General features: G+C 36.9%; 3 protein-coding genes and 1 pseudogene across 6 annotated transcripts; 1 reads left to right on the top strand and 3 right to left on the bottom strand.

Moving 5' to 3' along the window:
- Positions 1-267: 267 nt before the first annotated feature.
- Positions 268-7712, bottom strand: LOC125222402 (uncharacterized). Of its 2 annotated transcripts, none has more exons than XM_089064068.1 (12): positions 7535-7712; positions 4727-7300; positions 4529-4636; positions 4342-4442; positions 4134-4224; positions 3937-4047; positions 3789-3854; positions 3456-3515; positions 1910-2467; positions 1208-1327; positions 695-814; positions 268-621 (listed from the first exon to the last, which is right to left on the bottom strand). In XM_089064068.1, exons 2-12 carry the CDS (start codon positions 7226-7228, stop codon positions 556-558), a joined length of 3903 nt encoding a protein of 1300 aa, XP_088920194.1. In that variant the 5' UTR covers positions 7229-7300; positions 7535-7712; the 3' UTR covers positions 268-555. The 2 variants fall into 2 exon arrangements, with proteins under 2 accessions (XP_088920194.1, XP_047980939.2); XM_048124982.2 differs by having other exon boundaries at positions 4727-7286.
- A 1814-nt stretch (positions 7713-9526) lies between these two features.
- On the bottom strand, positions 9527-12383 carry LOC125217786 (MA3 domain-containing protein). 2 transcript variants are annotated; one of them, XM_048119321.2, is made up of 4 exons: positions 12264-12383; positions 11775-11963; positions 11521-11615; positions 9528-11442 (listed from the first exon to the last, which is right to left on the bottom strand). In XM_048119321.2, the coding sequence occupies exons 2-4, from the start codon at positions 11953-11955 to the stop codon at positions 9634-9636; spliced, it is 2085 nt and encodes a 694-aa protein (XP_047975278.1). In that variant the 5' UTR covers positions 11956-11963; positions 12264-12383; the 3' UTR covers positions 9528-9633. The 2 variants fall into 2 exon arrangements, with proteins under 2 accessions (XP_047975277.1, XP_047975278.1); XM_048119320.2 differs by lacking the exon at positions 12264-12383 and having other exon boundaries at positions 9527-11442; positions 11775-11990.
- A 1492-nt stretch (positions 12384-13875) lies between these two features.
- LOC125220438 (Pseudouridine synthase family protein) lies at positions 13876-19882 on the bottom strand. Its single transcript, XM_089064056.1, has 15 exons — positions 19733-19882; positions 19565-19624; positions 19116-19230; positions 18944-19016; positions 18545-18590; positions 17853-17963; positions 17437-17524; positions 17042-17138; positions 16876-16936; positions 16635-16765; positions 15571-15688; positions 14707-14830; positions 14231-14338; positions 14096-14170; positions 13876-14024 (listed from the first exon to the last, which is right to left on the bottom strand). Exons 1-15 carry the CDS (start codon positions 19808-19810, stop codon positions 13972-13974), a joined length of 1338 nt encoding a protein of 445 aa, XP_088920182.1. The 5' UTR covers positions 19811-19882; the 3' UTR covers positions 13876-13971.
- A 166-nt stretch (positions 19883-20048) lies between these two features.
- On the top strand, positions 20049-23061 carry LOC125219747 (NAC domain-containing protein 17-like; annotated as a pseudogene). Its single transcript, XR_016135189.1, has 3 exons — positions 20049-20414; positions 20907-22066; positions 22518-23061. The product of XR_016135189.1 is annotated as an NAC domain-containing protein 17-like (transcript).
- Positions 23062-26026: the final 2965 nt, after the last annotated feature.

The following is a 26026-nucleotide window of genomic DNA, read 5'->3' as shown; positions in this document are numbered from 1 at the left end:
AGATGAAAAAGAAATAAGACAACAAATCAACAATTTAGAGTCGTTTTATCAATGTGAAACTGAGAAAGACTGCTCAATCTTTAAACTACAAACTTTACAGACACTATCAAATTTCCCACTCATGTAAATTCGTTGAGAATGGATTCCAATCCATAACTCTTTTTAAACTTTGATTAGCCTGATTTTTTATTATTCCAATCCAAAACCATTAACTTTACTAGCACTATCATATCTTCCACATTTATAAGAAACTTTGGATGGAAATCATGTAAAAACTCTTTTTAATATTTCCCCAAAATATGTGCAGAATACAACAGAAGGCCTCAATTTTGGGAGAATGGACACAAAAACTCTCCACGAGTACTTCTCATTTCAATTGTTTACAAAAGGGCAAAGGGAAAAGCTGATTAACCACTGTATTTGCTATCAACACCCAAAGCTTACTGATCAACTACTGCCTTCCACAAATTAAATCTGTCTTCTCTTGTTGCAAACTCTTATTCCGGTCACCTGATTGCAACAGCCCTAGCAGTATTGAACTCCATTATATTCAAATTACAGTATCTTGAACAGCTTCTTCAATTTGAAAAGCAATCTCTTTTCTTCAGTAGACAGATCGTCCTGCACATCAATGGAAAGGAGTCAGGATTACTTTTCATTATGTAAGTAGTCGGGTAATATCAAATGTACAAACCGCGTAGTTTTCTTTGAGTGCATCAAGTGATTTTCTGGAGATCTTGCTTACAAGCTCGTCCTCCACCTCAAAATGTCTTCCAACCATTTTCTGTTGCTCCTCGGGGTTGCTACCAATTATCTGCGAAGAATAAACCTTAACATATTACAAGAGAAGGTAAAATATGAAAAATGACACCATATTACAAGAGGAGCCATAACACAAGGTAGAAGTACTTATGGAGATCGAAGACTTGAGCACATCAACCTACTATTCAACAATCACCCCTTTGAACACATTTATCTCACTTTTGTGCCACACTAGGCTATGAATGGGATTGAAATATGAAGGCAGATATTATTATATTTCTTGATGCACATTGATATCTAAGAAAAAATTGATCGATAACAAAGACTAGAAATTCATGATAAAACTCTTTAGATGCTCATATAATCAAATAACATTTAGTATCCTGACAAATATTTCAAAATTCTCACAAGATGACAAAAAGCTACCAATTTCAATATTTCATACCTTAATGGCCACCTTTTGACCTTTTTTGGCATAATCAACAGGCCTATGATTATTTTCAATAGAAGCTATCCGACCAATGTCGACAAATTCTCTTCCGGGAACACATATAGGTGTTCCAATCTGTGAGATGGAAAAGAATGTAGAAATATGAGTTCACCATATGAAGCACAATATTGTGGATGGCAGTCGAAAAACTGAAGAAAATGTGTTACAACTTGTGCAGAAGAAAGATGTCAACAAATAACACACCTATGTACAGAATACATAGTAGTGAGAAAAATCTAACTACTCCATTCCCTTTGAAGTGAATGCCACGGTGGTATTTTAGATAGACATGCACAACAAATTCTGATACGATGATAGTTAAGATGTTTCTGAATAACAGCAAACAGAAAATTGAAGGGCAGTTACTCCGTTCTCTCTATATTTCAAAGCCTCCCCAACTTCAATGCCATTTCAGAAAGAAAAAATAACCAGGGTACTAGCCACTAATTGAACGTAAAGCATTTTGGATACTCCTCAGTTAAAGACGGTCAACAATTTAACACATGTCGGAAATGCTTGTGACACTAAGGTGAATTACAAGGAGTCGAGGACTGCAAGTTATTATAATTTAACACATATCAGGGATCAATTTTCAAGAGCAAAATATAGTGTATGAATGGACAAAATTTACTTGAAACGCTATCAAAAAAATATTACCTTTGCAATGCCTTCAACGACATCAACCCCCAAAACAATTGGATCTTTCTTGTTGAAAACACAGTTTGGCATGATCTTCAGGACACAGGGAAAAACTGCTTCCTCTGCAGCTTCTCTCTTCTTTTCCTCCTTAAGATTATCTATGTAAGCCTTGAATTGGTCAAAAAGGTGGTATATAATGTCAGCAATGAATATTTTTACACCAAGTTCATCAGCAAGTTCCCGAGCCTCTGGTGTTACTTTAACATCAAAAGCCAGTATAGTCCCATATTCCTTCTTCTTCTCAAGCATGACACTCGCCTTCATCACATCCTTCTTATGAACTGGGCCAATACTTATAGCACTGACAGGTATGTTAACTGCCGGAGTCTTCAAAAACTCCAGCAATGCTTCTAAAGACCCAAGTGTAGATGCCTGAACATAAACCCCTTCACCACTTTTGTCAATCCTACTCATCACTGAATTTACATCGTCCATAGCAGATTCTTTGATGTCCTCTATGTCATCATTGGGCCCCACAACATAGAGACTGGTGCCTGCAATAGCATGCTCAAGGCCCTGAAGAAAGAACGATGGAAGAAGTATTAGCCAAGATCCCAAGGCAACTAAAACAACAGAGGAAATAGATTGACCATGAATAACCACATGAAAGGATTCGATTTTCAGAACTAGGGAGAACTACTAGCAGCACATACTGCATGATAATATAAATAGATTATCGTGAATACAAGAAAAAACATCTGCCCAAACAAAGGCATATTCGATAAGAAGCTGTTTAATTAGGCAAATATCAGACAGCATCCATCAACCACATCACATGAGCAGTTCTGGTGTCTAAATAACTCTGCAATAAATGAAAAGTACAATGTTGCTTCGAATTAAATAAAACAACATTCATGTGCCACAATTTTTCTTTTTTGGGCTGATAGGTGTCATATAGAGTTTAATCTGCCAATCCCAAATCATGTGGTGTCGTGTGGGAGCAAGTTGATAAACAATACTAATTCCCTGAGTTTACTACTTTACCCTAAAGAAAAACAAGATACAAGAATAGGAGGGAGCATCTATGTAAAAAATTCCCTCAGCCCAAGAAATGTGTAATGATGAGAAACAAATATAAAACTGATTTGAACAATTAACAAAAATATGTTTAGCTACACGCTAGCGTAGATAACAGAACTACATAGATTGAGCGGTAATGTGAAGTTCTGTTGGTTAAACTTTGTATGTTGAATAACCACATAAAGTGGATTGTTGCGACACTTAGAAGACATGTAAGACTCTTTGTGCCCTATGCAAGAACCCAATAATGGTAAGCAGTTTATACTGCAGTTCAATTGAGAACTTTAAAATGGAAAACCCATGTTTCTACTGCCATATCTTAGAAAATTTATGTTTACTGGAATTCATTAAGCAAGCAAGTGTGCTAATGCCCCTCTGTGTTCATACTTCCTAAGAGTAACTAATAGCATCCTTTTCTAAATTAATTATCTTCAATTTTCAACTTTATGAGTCCAGGGGAGCTATGAGAATGAGACACAGTTACCTGTGCAGCAATCTTGATACCCTGGGCAGCCTTGATTTCTTTGTGATGCAAATATGTTCCCTGGAAAGATATAATCAAATTGTAAATTCAATGACTGGTCCAATGTTATACAGCACCATAACAGTATAACATCTGTTTATTGCAAAGCAAAATACTACACCAAGTTGACAGCTTAGTACATTTATTTCAAGGAAAACCAATACAAACTCTTGGAATACTCCATACACAGTAGGTAAATTAGCAACTACTCAATCAATAGAAACAATAATTTTGTCCATCATACCAATGCCAATTTTTCAAGTAATAATAGACTGATAGAGTAAGAAGTTTCACCTTGACTCTGAGCTCCCTCATGGGGTGAGGTGTAAGTAAGGCTCTGATTGAGGTAACAACGGGTCCCTGCACAAAAAAGCCAACAGAATGCTTGTTAATAACTTCTCCCGAAACGAACCAAAATAGAAATAAAACATTCAATTCATGCCTGCATGCCACAAACGACTATTTGATCTCCTTCATGAAGCACGCCATTTACTAATACCACATCAATTGTGGTCCCATGTCCTTCAACCACTTTAACCTCCAAAACAGTACACTGTGGCAAAATTTGAGGATAAATGATGAGAATTTCCGTTGGAGTATCTTTCTCATTCTCAAGCAGTAATAGGTGAGGGAACAAACCTGCACTTCCTCACTGTATGTAAGCCTTTTTATCATTGTCTTCTGAGCCCATTGGACCAGCAGTAACAATAAATCTGGGACCCCCTCACCACTGTTTGCCAGTCACCAACAAGTCAGAAATTGCAGAAATTTGTGGCCTTGTGAGAATGAAAATAAGACATAGGATACCAGATACAAACGTAAAGCAACAAAGTCTTTATAAATTAACCTTATGGCACTTGTTGGTACAATGTTATATGTTTCCCCCATTTCTTTGTTCTTGTAATACAACTCAGTATTGAGGCCCTGCTCCTTAAACTGAGTGATAATCTGTAACAGAAAATCCACATTAGATAAAACCAAAATTGATGATGAGAAAGTGAGATCTAATAGATAAGGTAAGAGACAAATATGACCTGAGTTAGCCTCATGTTGAATTCGATCATGACATCTTTTGATTGTTGCCTTATTGCCTTTCCTATTGGTGCATTACGGCAAGACTTCCATCCATAAAGTCTGTCTACCTGTATTGCCAAACAGAAAATACCAAATGAAAACAGTGGAACAGCATGGGTAGGGAGAATTCAACAATGTTAAGATACAAGATGACTCACTTTGTTCAAGGCAATAAGAAAGTCTGTATTTCTCATTTTCAAAAGATTGAGTGATTCAATTGTCTGTGGTTCCAACCCATGCATTATATCAACAACCAAAATAGCAAGATCACATAATCCTGATCCTCTAGAACGCAAATTGGTGAACGATTCATGTCCTGGAGTATCAATCACTAACAAGCCAGGGACATTGAGCTTTGCATCAGCTTTCAGTTCCTTTGTTCTCTCACGTATATTCTCAGCGGGGAAATAGGTCGCTCCGATTTGCTGTGTAATCCCACCTGCCTCGCCTTCTTGGACGTTTGTACCTCTAATACAATCAAGTAACTTTGTTTTTCCAGTATCGACGTGACCCATAATACAACATATAGGAGAACGAAGGTTTTGTTCATTCTGAACAGGCTGATCATCAGTTACTTCTTTTTGGCTCTTCTTTTCTGTATTAGAAGAATTCTTTTTGTTGTCATTTTCATTTCCCTCCAGCACAGACTTCTTCTGAACATCCACTGATTTCGGTGGCATCACTGAAGTTAGTTTATCAGCCAAGACTACTGGCTTGCTTGTATTCAGCTCAGCATCTTCTTGAGGAGCAGTCCGTGCGTTCTTCATATCCTTCTTGGGCAATGGTTCAGGTTCTGAATCAACTTCTTCGTCAGCAAATACACTATCTCCTGGCAATTTCAAGTCAGCATCATCCCAACTTTTAGCATCCCACTCCTCATCATCATCTTCCTCTTCTTCTTCATCAACTCCATTGTCTTCAACAACATCAGTTACCCCAGCTTTATCCTGTGCATTTGGAGACTCAACTTCCTCAACATTCTCTGCCTCAACAGAATCCAACTCGTTTGCATCTGTGGTCTCCCCATTTTCTGAAATGGCAGCTCCATTGGATTGGGTTTGGGGCTTCGATTTTTTCTTCTGGTACAGAGGTCTCTTAGCAGGTGCTCCGGAAGATTCTCCAGTGGGTATATCCAATTTTGCATTAGCTAGTATTTGCTTCCTCATTGCCTCCAATCTCCGAGCCTCTTCCTTCTGCTTCCCTGTCAGAAGCTTTCCTTCTGCTTTTTTCTTAAGGAGTTTCTCCTTCTCCCTCTCCTTCTTTAAGCGCTTTTTCTCTTCAGCTAATCTTTCTAGTTCTTCTTGTTTAAGCCTTTCCTCTTCTTCTTTTCTCAACTTTTCTTCTTCTTCGCGTTTTTTCCTCTCTTCAGCCTCCTTAAGTTTCGCAAGTCTCTCCTGCATCTCCCTGACATGCTTTGGGACTTTCTTACCAGTTACTTTACTATTTGTCTCATTTTTGGTTTCTTCTGGTTTTTCTTCTGCTGCAGGAGCAGATGCCTTCTTCTCTTTCTCTTTGTCCTTCTTCTTTTTCTTCTTCTTTGACGTTACAGTCTCCACAGGTCCCTCCTCTTCAGCCTCCTCTTGTTCGGCAGGTTGGTTCTGTAACTTCTCCTCTGGAGGAGGTGCAACTGGTGCTGCAGCAGAATCTTGAACAGGTTTAGAAGCAGAAGGTCCAGCACCAAGTTCAGCCAGGATCTTGTCCAAGTCTTCTTCTTCTTCTTCTTGAAGATTTTTCCCACCTTTCTTTTTCTTTTTTTTGTTTTTCGAAGTTACATCTTCACTGTTTGGCTTTTTATCTTTAGAATCACCACCATGTTGATCCAGCTCAACAAGGTCAGGTGGTGCATCACCAATCCCAATTCCAGCGGCAGTGTCATCATTAATATTCTTCTTTTTCGAAGACTTTTTTTTGCCTGAAAATTTAACTGCAAAAATATCCTCCTCCTGATCAGCAACACTACCTTCTTGCAAATCATCATCGACCTTCGAAACAGATGCACCATCATCATTTTCTTCTTCAAGCATAGCAGAACTGAATGATGCCTTCTTCGAGCCCTTTGATGACTTCTTCTTTTTGCCAGTAAAAGCAATGCTGACATCATCATCTTCCTCTTTGGGACTCTCATCTTTATCTCCTCCCTCCTCTTCGTCAAGCAATTCAAAGGCAGAAGAGACATTGCCACCACTCTTCTTACTCTTGGAGGCTTTCTTCTTCCCAGAAAAAGAAATTTCAGGCACTTCATCATCATTGTCATCATCTTTTTCCTTGCTTTCAAAATCATTTTCATCGCCATCTTCTCCTAGCAACCCAAAAGCACTAAAACTGCTGCTATTTCCACTCTTTTTTGCCTTCGCCTTCTTTTTTCCACCAAATTTGATCGCAGGAGCATCATCCTCTTCCTCATCTGCAATGACAGCATCCTCCTCTTCTTCATCATCATCATTCAACACCGCATTCTTCGAACCCCCTTTCTTGCCCTTCTTTTTGTTTACTGGAGGGGCAGCAACCTTCTCTTCCGGAATAGCAGTTTCCTCAGATTCAATTCCCATAAAATACTCATCATCAGCAATCACAAATCCTTTCTTCTTTGATTTACCTGCCCCACCCGCCCCAGCAGGGGCGCTCTCCTCATCGCGAGCTGTAGGTTTCTTCCTCCCCATCAGATTACTTCAATTGTAGTTTCGACAAATCAAGTCCGCCCCAAATCAACACAACTCCCTGCAAAAACCCATCTAAAGAGGATCAGTGATCACTCCTCACTGAAACGCCTGAGCTAAAAAAACAACGAATTTTTCCTTTATAGAAACCCCTAACCAAAAAGCTATCCTCAATATCAACATTTAGCCGTCATTTGAAACCGAATCCAAAAAAGGGAAAAAAAAAAAAAAAAAACAGATTGAAAAATTAAACACACTTCACAAACAATCATGAATAATCACGTATCGATTCATTCGTAGAAGACTCACCACGGCCCCACGAGGATAACGAGCGAGACGGAGATGAAACCAGAAAAGAGTGATGAATGTCTATGTATGTCCGTAATTGGGAGAGAGGGAATAAGTTAGAGATGGAGAGAGAGAGGTTTCTTAAAGAAATTGATTGCTTCAGCACCGAATGAAATGAAGGGAAACTAGGGTTCGGAAATCAGATACAGTAAGATTGGACTCATTATCGGGTCGGGTTTTATAATGGCCCAATTTAGATTAGGCAAGTAATCATAAATTATAGAGTAGAGTATATTTTTTATTTGGTATACTTGCCAAAATCAAATTTTGTTAATTTAGATTAGGCAAGTAATCATAAATACTTAGAAAAGTCATTTATTTTAGTACTGAAAATATAATTTAGATTATGCTAAATTATTTTGGTTGATCCAAACAATTTGTTATTAAGAGCATGAGCAATGCAGTCTGACAGTCTCGATCGGGGCAACCGTTTGACGGGGCTGCATTCCAGCTCCCTCTCTAAGTGCGGCACCCCAGCCGGCCGCCCCATTTCCGGCTGAATATCCAGCCTTCCGTTGGATATTCCATCTATAAATATCCATTTTTATACACTAATTTCTCTATATATATATTTTTTTAAATGGTATATCATAATTTTTTGTAACTTTTTAACAATTTAAATTATTGCATTTTTCCTAGGTTTATTTTTTTATTTCATTTAATATACTAACTTTCAATTTAAGTCAATTATTAAATGACTAAAAACCATGTTAAAAGTTGAAGGTAAATTGGGGATGAATTTGGAGCCGGCTGCATTCTAGCTTTTGTGGCTGAAATTTGAAAAGCTGATGTGACGGTTGAAAAATAGGTTTACAGCTGCATTGTGAGCTTCCACAATATGCCACAGACTGGCCATAGGCTAGCCAAAAGTTCTTCCTGCCACATTATCATGAACTTCCCACAGGCTAGCCATAGGCTAACTAAACAACAGCCAAACAATAAGCTAGCCAACACCCTGGACTAAGAAATAAATTGACAAATACAATTAATTCATTTTAAAGTATAAATAAAGAAAATTAAAAGTATAAACAAAAAATGGTTATCCTATCGTTCGCCACGCAATAGGCGGCCAGCGATCGGCTAACGCCTATTGTCTGCGGATGACCGCTCGTCCATCTTCCGAACATCCGTCGCGTTAGCCTAACGCAATAGCGGACGTCCGCCACGCCCTTCCCGCTAGCCCATGGCTAGTCCGTGATTCTGTGCTGAAGTCTCTTATTATGGAAGCTCTAATCCCTTATATTTGGGTTGGGTCAAACCCGACAATGATAAGAACCTTGTCTTCGATGTGCAAATTCTTTTTTTTTTTTTTTGTCTTTAATCGTTTTCTAGAAATATAAATAATCGGGATGACATAGTTCCAAAAAATTTTGTTTGAATCACTATAATTTTATTTAGATATTTAAGTATTACTCCCTCCGTCCCACTTTAGGAGTTCCGGTTGAGTTCGGCACGAGTATTAAGAAATGTAAAGGAAAATTGGCGAAAAAAAGATAGTGGAATGTGGGTCCTACTATTTTATATTAGTTTTATAATAAAATATGAGTGAAAAAAGGTTAGTGGAATGTGAGGCCTAATACCATTTATGGAATATTTCAACCGGAATTCCTAAAGTGGGACACCAAAAAGTAGTAAACCGGGACTCCTAAAGTGGGAGGGGGGAGTATAATGTTTAAATCGTGTTCCAAAATAAATTCAATTAAATTTAAAATGTGATCAGCATTATGAATATAAATGATTAGAATGTCACCATATAATTTAAAAAATGGTTAAATATTGAGAGTTTGAGACTATCATTTTCATTATTATCTTGCTTGTCTAAATATTTTTATATCTAGTTTTTTATCATGTGCAACTATACTAAACTCAATGTGAAGTAGTAGTATTGTTTTATGTGATATGTGGATGTGATTGACACAAGAGAAATAGAGGGCAAACAAAGATCAAATAGTTATAAACACAAGACACTGTGGAAGCAAACAAGGAGGAAATATAATAATAGAATAACGAAGAAGTTTGCAATAAAAAAGATAATTAGAATCGAAAAGACATGATTAAATTCAAGTAAAGCCATTGAGAGGTAGCAAAGAAGTGTCAAGCCAGCCTTGGTTGGCTGCTTTGTGCAGCAGATTGTCAAACTGTTTCTTAGCATCAGGCACATCCAAAGCCAGATCATCAAGGCTATCAGACACTCTCACAAACCCTTTACTCATTTGAGTCATGGTGATTAGTTGCATATCAAAGCAATGACTTAGCAAACTCCACATCCTCTCATTCTTCATCTCCATCAATATCACCAAGCACCTCTTCACTACCTCATGGTGGAAGAATGGCATCCCTAGCTCCTTTATGCACCGACACGCCTCCCTCGTGTCCCCTCCTGCTGCATACTCCTCCAGCAGCTTCCCCACCTTGTCCTTCACGTCCTCCACCGTCCACCCGTTGTTGCAGCTTCCCCCTCCTCCCCAGCACCTTAGGATCCGTTCCCCGGATAGACGGGCTTTTAATAGAGACATTGACATTTGTGTCACCTTGTTTCCTACTGAGGTTGGTCCCGGGAAATGTCGGCCTATCTCCTCCATCTCGTGTGGTGTAAGCACCTCGTCCACCTCTGCTCGTGCCAGGAACATGGCTAGATCCTCCACCACGATGGGAATGTCGAGGGCCATGTCGTCTGCTGACTCTATCAGCATGATGAAACCACTCACCACATCATCAGATGGAAAACACAGAGAAGATAGCAGCACAGAAGCCATCTCCTTCTCTCTGTTCTTTCTCTCCATGGCTAGAGTGATCAGTTTCTTCACAAACGCTGCGTTCAGCTCAGCCACGCCCGAACCATTCTCAAACTCCAAGCAGCAGATCACCTCTGATACGTCACCCGCTAGGAAATACTCCCTGATTATCGACTCAGCCTTCTTCTTGAATGCCTTGAGCATGCTTTCCTCGACCACCTGCCTCCCAGGGATGAGCGACAACGACCTCAGAGACGAAGCACTCAACCACCCCTCCGATGCTGCTTTTGAGATCAATGACTGCAGTAGCACCTTTGCATTTGGGATATCCAGAGACAGATCGTCTACAGAGTCGATGATTCTGGAGAACCCTTTCGATATCTGGCTTGAATTGATCAACCCTTCCTCACAAGTCCTCTTCAGCAACTCGAGCAGCCGCCCTTCTGCCTGCCTCTTCTCCATAGCCATCAAGATAGCCCTCTTCACTATCTCGTGATGGAAGTGAGGGACGTGAAGATCCTTGATGCATCTGCGTGCCTCCCTCACATCCCCACTCACCACGTACTCTACCAACAAGTCGTTTATCTTTGCCTTGAAATCTTCCACCGTCTTGTTCTTGCTGCCTCCCCAACACCTCTCAATGATCTCTGCGTGCAAAGGGGCTGACAAATACCCTTTCTCAGCTCGTTTGATCACATCCACGCCCTTCGAGTCCTTGCTCAAATAGGCCATCGTCTTTGTCAAGAACGAGGGGGGGAGTATGTCATCAACAATGGCTCTAGCAATGAACATTGCAAGAACATCAACCGCGTCAGGAATGTCCACCACTAAGTCGTCTGCAGACTGCACCAGCTTCTGAAAGCCTTTGTAGACTTGTTTGGGATCAATCACATCACCGTAGAGAGAGGATAGCAGAATCGAAGCCATCTCCTTCTCTTTGTCCCGTCTGTCCATGGCAATGGAGACCAACTTCTTCACAAAATAGAAGTAGTAACCTGGCATATCAATTTCTCTTAGTTCATTAGTAGTCGAGGTAACATCATCATTGTCAAAATATTCCTCCACCATGATTGTGGCCTTCTTCCTGAACTCCTCAAACTGCTCATCCGTTCTGGTGGAGAGCTTCGCGTCATCCTGTAATTGCAACACAGTCCTTTCATTAGTCAGACAAAATACAGCCCATGAATAAACAACTACAAATGATGAGATCACCTTATCACTGATGTAATTCGGATCGTTTGGATCATCCACGTGGCCACCTTCCATATCAAGCAGTCCTCCCCAGGTTCCTTTCCCACCAGAACCGCCTGCGCAGTTTTAACAAGAAAAAGCATAACATGTCATCACATAACTCATGCATTTAACAAATTCATCATCTTCCAAATTCAAATAAACTAACATCATTCCAGGCAACTTAACATTGCATAAGAATCTAAATCAGTCCATTCTCTAGATAAACGATTCACCTTTTTTGGGATCACCAACTTTCCCGGAATGGGGCTTTTGAGTCTTGATGGGACTCCCGGTGTGCTTACTAGGTCTTGGCGATCGCGGAGATTTAGGTGATGTTGAGATAAGCGGGGAGGCAGAGGATGGATCTGCACTCTCTATAGCTGATCGAAATTGTTCCTGATGCTCGCTTGACATAAACTTATCTGTGTAGTCCATTGTTGATGGGATTTCAAACTCAACTAGTTCCAACGGATCATATAATGCTTAGTAAAAACTAATTCATCTTCTCCGTCCTTTGTTAAAAACTAGGTTTCATAAATCAATAGCAAATGGTGGTAGAACAAAATGCAGAGGATGGATAAACGTTTGTGAATGGAAAGGTAATTATATGAATTTATCATCATCGATTGAACTGCATATGCTCACCAAACAAACATCTTAAAATATATGAAAAATCATATAAAAACGCACAAACTTAAGAAGGAATAGTGATTGAGTCTCACCACACAAAGCGAAAACAAGAAATCCCAGTTCGCCGCAAAATCCAAGGGGCGACCTGCAGATTCAGCGCACTGAAAATTAGTTGAAGCCAGAAAACGACAGGAAGATCTGATGATCAATGATTAATTACTTTATTTTTTTAAGAATTTTAGTTAATCATGGATGGGAAAAGGTTGTTAGATGGAAGGCGATTCCATTGGAATAGGGTTGTTGTCTGATGGCAAAAGCCCGGGAAAATCGGTTACTCAGATTGGATGTTTTTTGGCAGACCAATGTTTTTTTTTTTAAATATTATATTATCAGTGTTTTTTTATTTGTTATGACTGTATCATAAATTGACCATATTAGCGTCACCGAAAGCCAATTTTCACCCCATTGGTAAAATAAATGAGTCGCGCGAAATCAAATCATTCACCGTGGCGGGGAGTGTCATATTGCTAACTCAATGCTTAATTGCTAATTACAATTCAATAATAGCCATTAGATATTCAAATTAAAGGTATAGATCATTAACCACAAAATGTCAATACGATCAACAAAAAACGTCAATAAAGCTATAGGATTAATTCCAATAAAAATCAATAGGGGTATTAATGTCAAGTTAGTTATAACTAACTTTTAAAAGAAATCCCAAAACTTTAAATTCATATAACATATATCAAATTAAAGATAATTTTATAAGGATTCCAACGATATACTACATGCATATGTTCCGACGTCAAAATTTGAAAAAAAAAAAATCTAGAATTTTCGTATTTTTCGTACACATGCTAATGTCAATACAGCTAAGATAATATGTCAATATAAAGCATATACAATGTCAATCCTAAATTTGTGTTGACATTCTCAAAGCATTGTGTTGATATTTTCGAAACACTATATTGACATTTTCATCCAAAACCCTAATTTGACATTTTTTAAAATCATGTGTCCTTAAATTAGTTGTAGTTAGCAATTAAATAATGAGTTAGCAATTGATCACTCCCCTCACCGTGGTTGATTAAAGATGTTAAAACTTAAACTCATTATACATGCCACCTCTAAGAAATAAAATTAGACCTTTTTTTTTCAGTGGTGGGATAGAATTCTACTATCAGTATTATAGGGCCTATAAGTGTTATATTGCTAACTCATAACTTAATTGCTAACACAACTAAATAATAGCCATTAGATATTCACAACGAAATGTCAACATACTATATAAAATATGTCAATGTAATACGTGTAGAATGTCAATATAAGCAATGGGTTAACATTCTTAAAGCATTGTGTTGACATTTTCGAAACACTATATTGATATTTTTATCCAAAACTCTAATTTGGAGTTTTTTCATCTTTTTTATTTTATTAATAAAAATGAAAATTACACGTGACAAATTGTAGACCACACGTTTTCTAAAATCCTTCCTTAAATTAGTTGTAATTAAGAATTAAATAATGAGTTAACAATTGAAGTACGTATTTCTTTTGCGCACAAAGATTAAAAAATGAGTGTTTAGAGGTTAAGATAATGTAGGACATAGAAAAAAAAGAAAAAAAAGAGAATAAAGTTTTTGCAAAAAATAATGAAACGACTCAATTATCGTGGGACGCCTAAAAAGCAATACGACTCAATTGCCATGAAACAGAGGGAGTAAACAACTTGCAAAACAAACAATCAAGGTATAATAACGTAAAAAGTACAATATGTAACTTGAAACTTTTCTTGTTCTACTTGTTTGATCGACCAGCAGCCAGTTTTGCGCGTCGTTCTTCATAAGAGGCTGAAAGATTCATAAGACTAACTTTAAAAATGGAAGTGTAAACGCTAAATTAAATAATAGGAGGAACTTACGCTCAGTGGGTCGCGCCATCAGTGGAATGTGAGTCGGTCCCTTCTTCTTTGTTCTACTGTTTAGCTGACTGGAATCTGCAAGCAACAAGTTTTGTAAGAGAATTTAAAGCAGTATGTAAGAAGTGGCTTTCATACCCGAGAAGGTGCTTGAACAGCTGAGCAAGGCCTCGTGAAAGATTGCTGCTTCAAGTTTATAACTTCGACATTCCTTCTCCAAGTGAGCACGTAGAGCTTGCTTAGCATCTGTAACCCAAGCCCATGAGACGTCAGACAACAACTTCATGTGAAGTTCAAAAGAACACAACAACTGAAGTCTGTATCCATTTTGTTTCAGTTTCCTTAACTACATCAAATTTCATATTCTCTCATAATGCCCCATAAAGCAGCAGACTCACATCAACACCCAAGTATAAGTTTCACGAGCATGATATATAAACATCTTTATGGTGTTTGCACTATGGAGAAGACAAGATCATGGAATGAGAATGGACGGCATCATGGTAGATCTTGTACTGAAAGATGAGAAGACACTTTCCTTCTGATAGATCTAAGTGGCCACATAATAAACTTATGCATCAAGTGAAGCTGTGTCTAGGTATGTAGCAACGCACCTGATGAACACTTAAATTTGAGACCATCAAATTCACAAGACTGAAGAACGAGGGGAATCTCTGGAGCCATTTTGTATTGAGGTTTCCTTGCTGTTCTTTCAATATCCAGTAACTTGTCTATCACCTAAATTTTGAAAACAATAACCTCTTAAAACTAGAGAAACTTCCCACAAATCTTAAGCACACACCATTGAAATAGGTAAGAAAGCAGGCATGCATACTGCACAATATTAATGGAAAATGTCATTGTTCACACAACACAACCAAGCAAACATAAAGTGTACTTCATTTGCTGCTGAGGTTTAGTTCAGCAGCTCACTTAACTTATCCTCTAATCAAAAGCTCGAAAACTATCCTGCCTCTACGACCTATAAATAACTACCCAGTTTGGAAAAGTTACAACTCTATTTTTTCTGGGGGAGGGGGGATATAGATAATGCCATTGCCCAGGGAATGAGAAATCCTGAATAAAACTTGTGCCCTTTTCCTAATGAAGTTTCCAAGGTTTATGGAGAGTAATCAGTAGCCAAATGGGGCCAAACCCTAAACAGACCCAGCTCCTTTAATCTAGAGCACAACTTCTAAGAGAAAGGGCAACAAACTGAAAACCCAAATTGCCCAAACCTCCAACTGCCAAAAAGCTCAACTAATGGACCTTGGACACCAAATTTTTGTCTCCATCACTGACAACCCGCATGCATGACTCAAAAATTATTTTGGTAGCATAGTGTCACTCTCTCATATTACAACCTAGAATTTCATGGATTTAAATAGGAAACCCGATGATATAACTTATCATAGAATGGACTGCAAAATATTTTAGTAGCTTAGCCAAATGAGTAGGACTTGAAAAGGGCCACGCACATTAGAAGATTCAAGACCTTGGCCAATCATAAACAGCACAGCAACCATGCATCGGATCTGGTGCCACAGGAAAGCACTACCTTTAATTTTCATTGCCCAGAGCTCATCATCTCCATACCTGAAAAAGATGAGAGAAAAACTGAAATAAACAAAGAAAATATAATCTTATCAATTCTATGCCCTGATACTGATATAATTAGACCTAGAGGATAATTTTAACACCAATAGCAGCAAGGATTAATGTCATCACATATGTTTATTTTCCAACAAAAGCAGGAAAGTAATGACAAGGTACCATTTAGAACCATGAACGTGTGCACTGAAAATGATAGCATTCATATATTTATCTCCTCTCCTAATGATAAATAATATCTGCAGGACCAATCAGTAGTTGTAACTTTGTCTGCACAGACTGCACAGTAAAGAATTAACTATCCCAACTAAACAACAGATTAAGAGCTATAAAAGATTTTTCCTTGATCCTTATGTTACTTTGCCTGTTGCCCAGTAAAGTCTTGTTATGAAATTCCAAAGGATCAGATGGAGTCCTTTCATACGTTTATATTTTAAATAAGTACTAGTATGGCCATGTCAAATCAACTTAAGAATCTTTTCTTAATATCATGCCTAAGTATGTTATTTGAACAACAAACCACCTTTGGGGGTTCTACATAACCGGTTGCATCAAATTGATGAGTTCACCAATCTAGATATAATGTATTAGATCTTGGAACCATTCATGAAAATTCTAATTTTATTGCCTTCATTAAAACATCTAGCCGGCCTGATCATTCTTCAGAAACTATAATATCATCTTTGCGAAAAAATGTAGAACCTAAGCTGACAACCATAGATATGACCATGATGAATCCTCCCCAGACCAGAATCTAAGAATACACCAACAACCTAACATATATTACTCCTACTTTATCATTTTTTAAGCTGTTAATATTTTCTTCTGGGTTGTGGACAGAGAATCTAAATTGGTGCCTGATATATTCTGTAATCTGTAACAAGCTAAATTGGAATGGAACTTACTAGAAGGTTCAGGATTACTTTTAAACCTTTCATTGCATGAGAAAATCTCAAATGATGTGATGTACCGCCTATAGTTGTGGACATTAGTTGCATCCATCTTACAAAAATTTCTGAAATCATGTTCCCCAATGAATCTCTTTCCTGCACTTTCCATTGCCTGATAGACAAATTTAAGAAATACCTCCATACTCAGCAAGTAATTAAGAAGTGAAACAGGTAAAAAAGCACAACTGAGCTAATCTAAATCATATACAAGTAGATGCATACCATGATATTTAAATCTTCTCTCCAAAAGAAGTACTTATATTCCCTGCTCAAACAACTGAACCTGCATTTACAGGTTATTATTATCCCAACTGGAACTTATTTTCCTCTTAATCAAGAAAAGCTATAAGGATCCATCAGCAAAGTGCTTATGAGAGAAATCAAATACCTTGCACTGAAATCAGTTGGAGCAGGTGACCATCCAATAATTCTAATATCATTAGGAAGAGCTCTATTTAGTATCTTTACATAATCTAGTTCACCATCTGTCAAGAAGAAAGAATATATATCATCAAGTTTACTAGCAACAAAAAGATGCTATCTGACAAGTCAACAATTTCAAAATACACACAATACAAATTTGCTAATGCATGAGATGAACTCAGTAGCCTAATTAAGGTATGTCATATGCGACAAATGAATATCAAAACTAATCCATCATTGTGATCCAAGGTAACCTTTGGTTTTTAAAAAAAAGTTTTTTTGTTCTTATTACACCTGAAGATGTTCATGAAATACTAAGTGCTTCACTAAGGAATATGATATAAAAACTGTTAGGCATACCACATGATTCCTCAGCAGAGATTTCCACAGAATATCCGTTGCTGGATGATGTTTCTTTAAGATTTGATCGTAGAGATAGAGAGATTACCTGCATGAAACAGTTCAGGTTTGCACCGAATTATAACACACAAGGTAATATTAGCAGACACACATGCAAGAAGGAAGGAAGTAACATAAGTATGTCTGTGTGAGAGAGAGGATTAACAAATGCTAATTATGAAACTATTGACAGAACTGGTTTTAGTATCCATTTATAATCTGCTTTCCTCTTAGTAAGAATGAAAAGAATCAGGTAGTGTTTTATCTCAAGTCTTGCTTGTGGAACCGAGATACTCCAAGTAGAAATTGTAGGCAGATAAAACAATTAAAATTGAAGGTTATGAACCTCTTCTTTAATGTCAGATGTATGGACTTACTTGGCCAACAGACGAGACTCCCTTGTCTGTTCTGCCACATCTTGAGTATTGCAATTCCTTCTTATCACCAGATACTAACCTTGTCTTGTAAAGGGCTTTAAAAATTTCCGACTGCATTATTATAAGAAAGCAGATTTCATATCTTCTCCACCATAACAGTTAGATACAGGTTCTCAGAAAAGATCTTAATCAGAGAAAACCGCCAATATCTATGTTCTGCACTTCTGCTAGCGTGATTAATACAACACACAGATAACATGCCATTATTTCAAGCAGGCATACAATAATTAATACTTGAAAAGAAAAATGACATTCGAAATCGTTAATGAACTACAACGATGTTGCATCATCAAGAATACCTACATTAGCAAACAACTCAAGTTGAACTCAGGGTAATGTACCTTGAAATCTAAATCTGGAACAGACTGCCAGGTGTCACACATGAGAACAATATATAGTTTGGGTTTTATGTAAGCACACATGATCAAGTAACTAACTGGACAATTAGTTAACTGAACAGTGAAGCAGCAAGCTAAGGTATAAAATGCTACCAATGATAATCCTAGATAAATTAGTCAATCTCAGCTTGCAAGTTCCAATTATAGATCGTAGATAAAAGGTAGATAACTTTTGCGTCTGAATATATGTCAAACAGAAAGAAAAAAAAAAGAGAAAGGAGGGGCAAAGCTCACTTCTACTGTTGGATCCATCTGTGCCTCTGAAGCAAAACCGTAAAATCTGTCATGCATAATGCAACAGTTTATCACCATAAAAAAGCGATTTGTCACTCAGGTAACACTTAATGAATTGATTAACCTTTCTGACAAAAGATTTTTATTGCTATAAAAATCTATTTACCTCCAAAACTACAATAAAAATAAATAAATAAAAAGAAAGCTCATTGCTCTGAAGTTATAAATCTATAGCATATTTATAGTCCACGATACATTGAGGAAGAAGTCTCCTATATTTAGCAGCAAGTTCTCACAATCACAGGCTGTCAGAAACAGCTCCCCTGATTTCATTTCACCTCATAATGAAAATCAAAGACAACTAAATAAATGAATCACAAAGCATTTCTGAATGTGTACCTTTTTCCAAAATACATAACCTTTAAAGCAACATGTCGCTTTGGTAAATGATGTAAGGCCATTGTATGGTCACCTGTAGTTGACAGAATAGAATTAAAAAATCAAATCAACCTAACGACTACACTAAAATAAAGTTGCATATGGTTCCTATCTCCAGACATCAGAGTATTACCCGATTCTTTATATTTTGATCTGTTTAGTGAACCGATTTCATTCAATTTCAGCATCTCCATTTCCCCAATCGAGCTAGTGCAGTCCACGGACAAAGCTCTATCACTCCCTGCATTCTGCACCCGGAAACCACGTGTTGAGGCACATTCTAGCTATTGGCCCAAAAAAGACTTCCAGACTTAGAACGTCAATGTCCTGAGCCAATCTTCAATAATCCAGATTCATGTGAAAAGAAGTGAGTATATATAATTTTCAACACTTTCTTATTTATTGAATGCTGCTTTAAATCTCACAGTATCATTTGAGTGATGATTCGAATGCAAAGAGAGTAAATATATAGAACAAGTCTAATGATTCAGCACCAATGTTTCCATTCCTATGGAATGCACCGAAACTCCAAGCAACTGCGTTCTACACTATGAAATACGAGTGTAAGCATACACAAGTTACCTTCTGGCAGACGCAACCCGAGAGTTGCTGAGAGAGCTTAGCGTTCTCGGTCTCTAGTTGCTGTGATTCCAGAAATCAACAAAGAAAAATATAAGTTGGACGATTTGTTTGTTAACATTGAAATTCAGTAGGCTACGAAGAGAGAAATGCTGCGACTGAATTGACTACATTAATCCTTTCTCGGAGAGACTCCATTTCAGCTTGAAGCGAATTGACGAGTTCGATGTTGTTGGGATTTCCCTCCATTTGCGTTGGCGTGAGAGCTGCAGACCAAATGTTTGAAAAAATGGGGCCAAAGATGAAATAATCCCTTTTTATCATTTTAATTTTTAAATATTTCAACAAAATAAGTTAACTTTTTAATAAAAAATTTGGTTGGGTTTAAATTTAGAACGTGGCAGTCCAATTTGACCAGAGGAATATCCTATTCAAACAAAAAAAATGAGTAAAAGAAAAGAGATCTTGAAATGCGCCAATGGAATGCTGTTGTTTTAACTGAATCCCCACAGAAGTGACAGTGCACTTCAGTCACAGCATATCAAAATTCGTTAGCATAAAGTTTCCAAGAAAATTCTCTCCCCTCTTCAGATTAATCTCGTTTCCTTCTCCACCACTCCTCTTTCCCAATCTCCGACACACAGTGAAAAATCCGGATTAATCGGTGGAATTATGATGGTGAAATCGGATATTTCGGGCGAGGGGAATGTTTTCCCACCGGGATTCCGATTCCACCCCACAGATGAGGAGCTCGTGCTTTACTATCTCAAGCGGAAGATCTGCGGCCAGCGCCATCTCCTCGACGTCATCGCTCAGACCGATGTTTACAAGTGGGAGCCCGAGGAGTTGCCTGGTATGTTTCATCGTTCACCGTTCGATTATCATTTCTTTTCACCATGCCTTGTTATGTTTGATTTTCTCAGATATTTATATCAACTGTTCATGAATGTTCTGTTTGTTGCGGGTTTAGATTTCTTGTTATTATGATTGAATACAAGTCAATGGTCTATGTAGATTAGTTTGTTTTCGTATTGCACTTTATGAAGGACATTTTGTGTATGTAGGAAGTTGTAATCACTGCTAAAAGGTTGTCAATTGGAATCTATATACTCCATGTTTTATTTTACTGTGAAATTGGTAGTAAAGTAAGAGAGAAAGATAAAAAGTTGGTAAATTAGGTTAGTCAATTGAGACAAACTTTCCATTTTTTGACATGGGACTAGTAAATGGAAACATGAGACTACTTTTTGTGGACGGAGGATGTAGTAAATTTCTGATTTTTAGTTCCATTTCGGAAATTTCGTTATTGTGCTTCCTACTGACTTCTGACATGTCTGAAATGCAGGGCTTTCAAAATTGAAAACAGGTGATCGGCAATGGTTCTTCTTCAGTCCAAGAGATAGGAAATACCAAATGGAGCAAGGTCCAATAGGGCAACAAGGCATGGGTTTTGGAAAGCAACTGGGAAGGTCCGTGCCATCTCACGTGGGGATCATGCTGTTGGTTTAAAGAGGACTCTGGTATTCTATAGAGGCCATGCGCCTAAAGGAGAGCGCACCGACTGGGTGATGCATGAATACACCATGGATGAAGAAGAGCTGAAAAGATGCCAGGCTGCTATGGAGTACTATGTGCTGTACAAGGTCTACAAAAAAAGTGGGCTTGGTCCCAAAAATGGCGAGCAATATGGCGCACCGTTTAGGGAGGAGGACTGGACTGATGACAAAGTTGAAGTACCATCTGCAATTGAGAAGGAAATTCTACAAAAGCCAGTGAACGAGATCACACCTATCAATAGTAGTAAAGTAGTTGATTTTCAAGGCCTATCCTCATTTGATTATCTCGAGGAAGTCATGAATCAAATTGTAGACGAGCCCCTCCCAGTTCAGCCACCAGTTGTTGATCATCAGTATAATCTGGAGCAGTTTGCCAGTGAGGACATTTCTTTCGCAGCTCCCCAGCCATTTGTTCAGCAACCTATTGTAGATAATAGTTTTGACCTCACACAGTCGGGTGCATTTCAGTTCTTGACTACCGATGCACCAGAGGCCTCTTCTGCCCCAGTTGCTAATGTGCCAAATTCTCAATTCATTGATGAGTCCTTCCTCGGAGGTTTTCTTGAACTGAATGATTTGGGTCCAGATACAACTTCACAAAACCCTAGTGAACTGGTTAATGATTCGGATGATATTTCAATTAATGATTTTGACTGTCTGCCCGAGCTCGAACTGTTGCAAGATGTACCCCTGTTCCTTTGTTATGAGGGGTCTGTTGAGTTGGGACAGACATCTCAACCAGACATGAATAATAACTTTGGAAATGGAGCAATTGATCCAATCTCAAGCTCTTGTGTGAACAACATCGAAAACACTACAAGCAACGTGCTGCAGCAACAATTTAACAATCACGATGGAATCAGCTATCAGATGAGCGCTGATGACCAAAGTTGCAGTGTTGTAACCGAGGCGCCCACAAATCAGGGATTCGCTCCTCCGTCGACTTCAGGTACTGATATTCGTGGAATCCCTACTGAAGCAATTTTTGAGCAGCTACAGAAGCATCGATGGCTTTATACATTTTGATCTGCTACAGAAATGTCTGTGACTATACATTTTAATCTTCTCTAAATGCATCTACATTTTTATCTTCTCTAAATGCATCTATTTCTATTCATTATGTGCTGCTACAGTGGAATTATATGTTCATTAAGCTGCTGGAAAAACATCTGTGGCTTTGTGTATTTTGTCACTACTTTCCTATTGTTCACTCTTTGATTCTACTTAATCTAAAAATGAGCTCTTGGTCAGATGGATGGTATGGGAAGACCATGTCATCTTCAAGATGGTGAAAACTCCAAATTATGCCCAAGTGGAAAGTGGGGGAGTTTGAGCCAGCTTCAAGAGCTCTTTTTGTGTTTAGATTGTATACTAATAGTAATGGATTTTGGCATGTTTAGGTGTTTCACATCAAAATCCAAATTATGGTTCCGTAAATCATTCTGTGGGAGCAGATCAAAGTGGAAGAGGCAAACAGGATGATGGTGGTACAGACTCATTGTTCTCATCTGCTCTCTGGTCCTTTGTGGAGTCTATACCAACAAGTCCTGCTTCAGCTTCTGAATGTGCTTTGGTAAATAAGGTGTTCGAACGAATGTCTAGCTTCAGTAAAGTAAGAATGAATGGCAAGAACTTAAATGTGGCTGCAGGTAATGCCAATGCAAAATCTGGCAAATCGAGAACTGGTCCTGTCTTTTTGTCTTTGTTAGGATTGATGTGTGCTATCCTATGGATGGTGATATTAACCTAACTGATTGATGAATAACACTATTATGTGTATATGTTACTTGTAGAGAGTTTTTAGTCCGATGCCTTGCCGGATCATCATTGGAAATATGAAGGCAGTTTTGAGTTCCAATAGCATTCTTTGCATTTACTGTAACTAGAATCATCTACAGAGGGAGAGGCACATTTCATTTTATGAATTTGGTGTCGCATTAAGCATGTGTTGTGTAGTAATATGACGAAACTGGAACATAGTTATTATGATCACAAAACATTTATAGTTACATTTATATTCGTGTATGGGAATGCTTAGTTGGATATCGAGCAGCATTTAATGACATAATGCACTTCATTTAGGGCATGATCACTCTATAAGATTTAGCCAATTCTTGGTCCATTTCTAAGAAATCTGGGCTTCACCTTCCACTTTTTAATTCTTGGAAGCCTAAGCTAAAATGGCCAGCTCGCACTGCTCATGCGAATTGGACGAGAATTCAAATCTTTGAGATTTATTTATGCATTGATTTGTCTACCAAGAATTGGTGCTGATTTTTCACATTTGCCTTTGCTTTCCACCTCATCATCTTCTAACTCACGCAGAATTGGTGTTAATTTTGTCGCTCAACCTTTTTTGATTAGATCAAATTCAGAAATCAGGGCTACTGTTTGGCTCATATTTAAGTTCAAAACATGTAAATTGAACAAAGTGGCCGAGAATTAATGTGGGCCATAGTGCACATAGTGCATCATTTCTTTGAAAAATTTAATTCTTCGAGTTTTTAGAATTGGAATTCTTATAGGGTGAACACGCTAGAGGTGATAGTTTTCAAGTTGCACACACAAATGTAGTTATTTTATCTCTGGCATTTATTGTTCATTTGGAGACATTCAAATTTGTAATGATCATATATTGCACATTTAGAGAGTGATCAATTGCTAACTCATCATTTAATTGTTAACTACAACTAATTTAAGGCCATAGAATTTTAGAAAACGTGTGGTCTACAATTTGCCACGTGTAATTTTCATTTTTATTAATTAAATCGAAAAAGATAAAAAAAACTCCAAATTAGGGTTTTGGATAAAAATGTCAATATAGTGTTTCGAAAATATATTTGAGAATGTCAACACAATGCTTTAAGAATGTTAACCCATTGTTTATATTGACATTCTGCTTATATTATATTAACATATTTTATATAGTATATTGACATTTATGCTGTACGAAAAAATTTAAAATTTTCGATTTTTTTTTCAAATTTTGACGTCGGAACATATGCATGTAGTATATCGTTGGAATCCTTGTAAAATTATCTTTAATTTGATATATGTTATATGAATTTAAAGTTTTGGGTTTCTTTTAAAAGTTAGTTATAACTAATGTTGTAGTTAATTGACATTAAAACCCCTATTGATATTTTTTGGAATTAATCCTATGGCCTTATTGACGTTTTTTTTTTATCGTATTGACATTTCGGGGTTGATGATCTAGACCTTTAATTTGAATATCTAATGGCTCTTATTTAGTTGTAGTTAGCAATATAACCCTCTCCTTGCCCCTCTCGTATAGATTTAGGAGTATATGTTAAATTCTTTTGTTAATTATTTAGATTTCTTATTTGCTTCTGCATTATGATTTATATGAGTAGTTATTTATTGATAGGGATATTAGTTAAGTTCAGAATTTGCATCTGATTTAAATAGCACGCTAAATTAAAAGGGTTAGACTTGAAATTTTCCAACCCTATAAAATTTTAGTTCGATTAACTCATTCCAAATTAGGGATGATCCAAAAACCCTCCAAGCGTATCTTTTTTCTATTCTTTTGTTTTTTTTACAATTGGTTGGAATCCTTCAATTTATATACAATGTACATGTATTAAATTTTTACTAATATAATAGATAAATGAATTGGAAAATTTAAGTTTATTATAAGATATATTTTGAATTTTATAATATATTTTGAATTTACTAAAATGAGTTTATATATATTTTTTTTTAATTATATGAAACTTAAATTAGGGTTTTTAATTTGTCTAGATCAACTAAATCATTCAACAACTCAAAATTTGTCAAGTGTTATATATTTTGATCAATTGCTAACTTTCTTAAGTTGCTAACTCATCAACGCAGTGTATTAAAAATGTCAATACGGTGACATTAAAATGTCAACACATAATTTTGTTGAACTTCAATATAATGTGTTGATATCATGTGTTGACATTTTGATGTCACCGTGTTGACATTTTTAATACACTATATTGATGAGTTAACAATTAAATAGTTAGCAATATAACGCATCTGATATCAATTATACTAGTAGTAGTTAACCGTGTTTGAATTTAAACATGTATATTTTTAAATTTCTCCAATTAAATATTGAGATTCTATAAATATAAATATGTTTTCTCATTAAGAATCGGAGATATCATGCATATTGTTTTGGAGAATTTGCTAGGATGACGATTGACGTGTGATCTGCTTAGCATTCCTATAACAATAGTATTAGAATCTTCGTTTAATATTTTGCATACGTTTTAACTAAAACATATATAATATAGTGTTAATTAGAATTAGACAAAATGAGTATATTAAAGTTTAATAGTACTATATATTTTTGTAGATGGTAAAGAATCTAAAGAATACAAGGTACAAGCATCAAGTTGACGTTCCAAATATTATCGATGTAGAAGAAGAACGTTATTGAAGAATACGAGCTACAAGCATCAAGTTGAGGTTCCAAATATTATCGATGTAGAAGAAGAATGTTACTGAAGAATAAGAGCTACAAGCCTACATGCATCAAGTAGAAGTTCCAAATATTATCGATGTAGAAGAATTAAAAATGTTATTCAAGTGATTAAATTCAGTATGAGATAATTTGATTCAAGACCAATTTATTGTTGAATGATTCATTATTAGTTTTATGTTATGTAATCTCGATTTTGTTTTAAAAAAAATGTCTAGTTTGAAGTTTATGCTGGTCAGTCATATCATTTACTATATGTTTTAACTTCAGGATATATTTGTATATGAAAAATATAAGATCCTTAAGATTAAAAATTAAATATATACATTGATAGTTAGCAAGATTAGTTCATTGAGCTAGGTCGAAACTTGAAAGTTAAGTTGATTTAAAATTTAAACTCAATTTGCCCCGGTTCAAGTAGTGTTGACTAAAAAG

This window comes from Salvia hispanica, chromosome 1, assembly GCF_029641045.1.
Source record: "Salvia hispanica isolate PSC_SH4W2 chromosome 1, Shi_PSC_v1, whole genome shotgun sequence".
NCBI classification, from domain to species: Eukaryota; Viridiplantae; Streptophyta; class Magnoliopsida; order Lamiales; family Lamiaceae; genus Salvia; species Salvia hispanica.
Note: the sequence above shows the minus strand (reverse complement) of the source record. Positions and strands in the feature narration are given on the sequence as shown.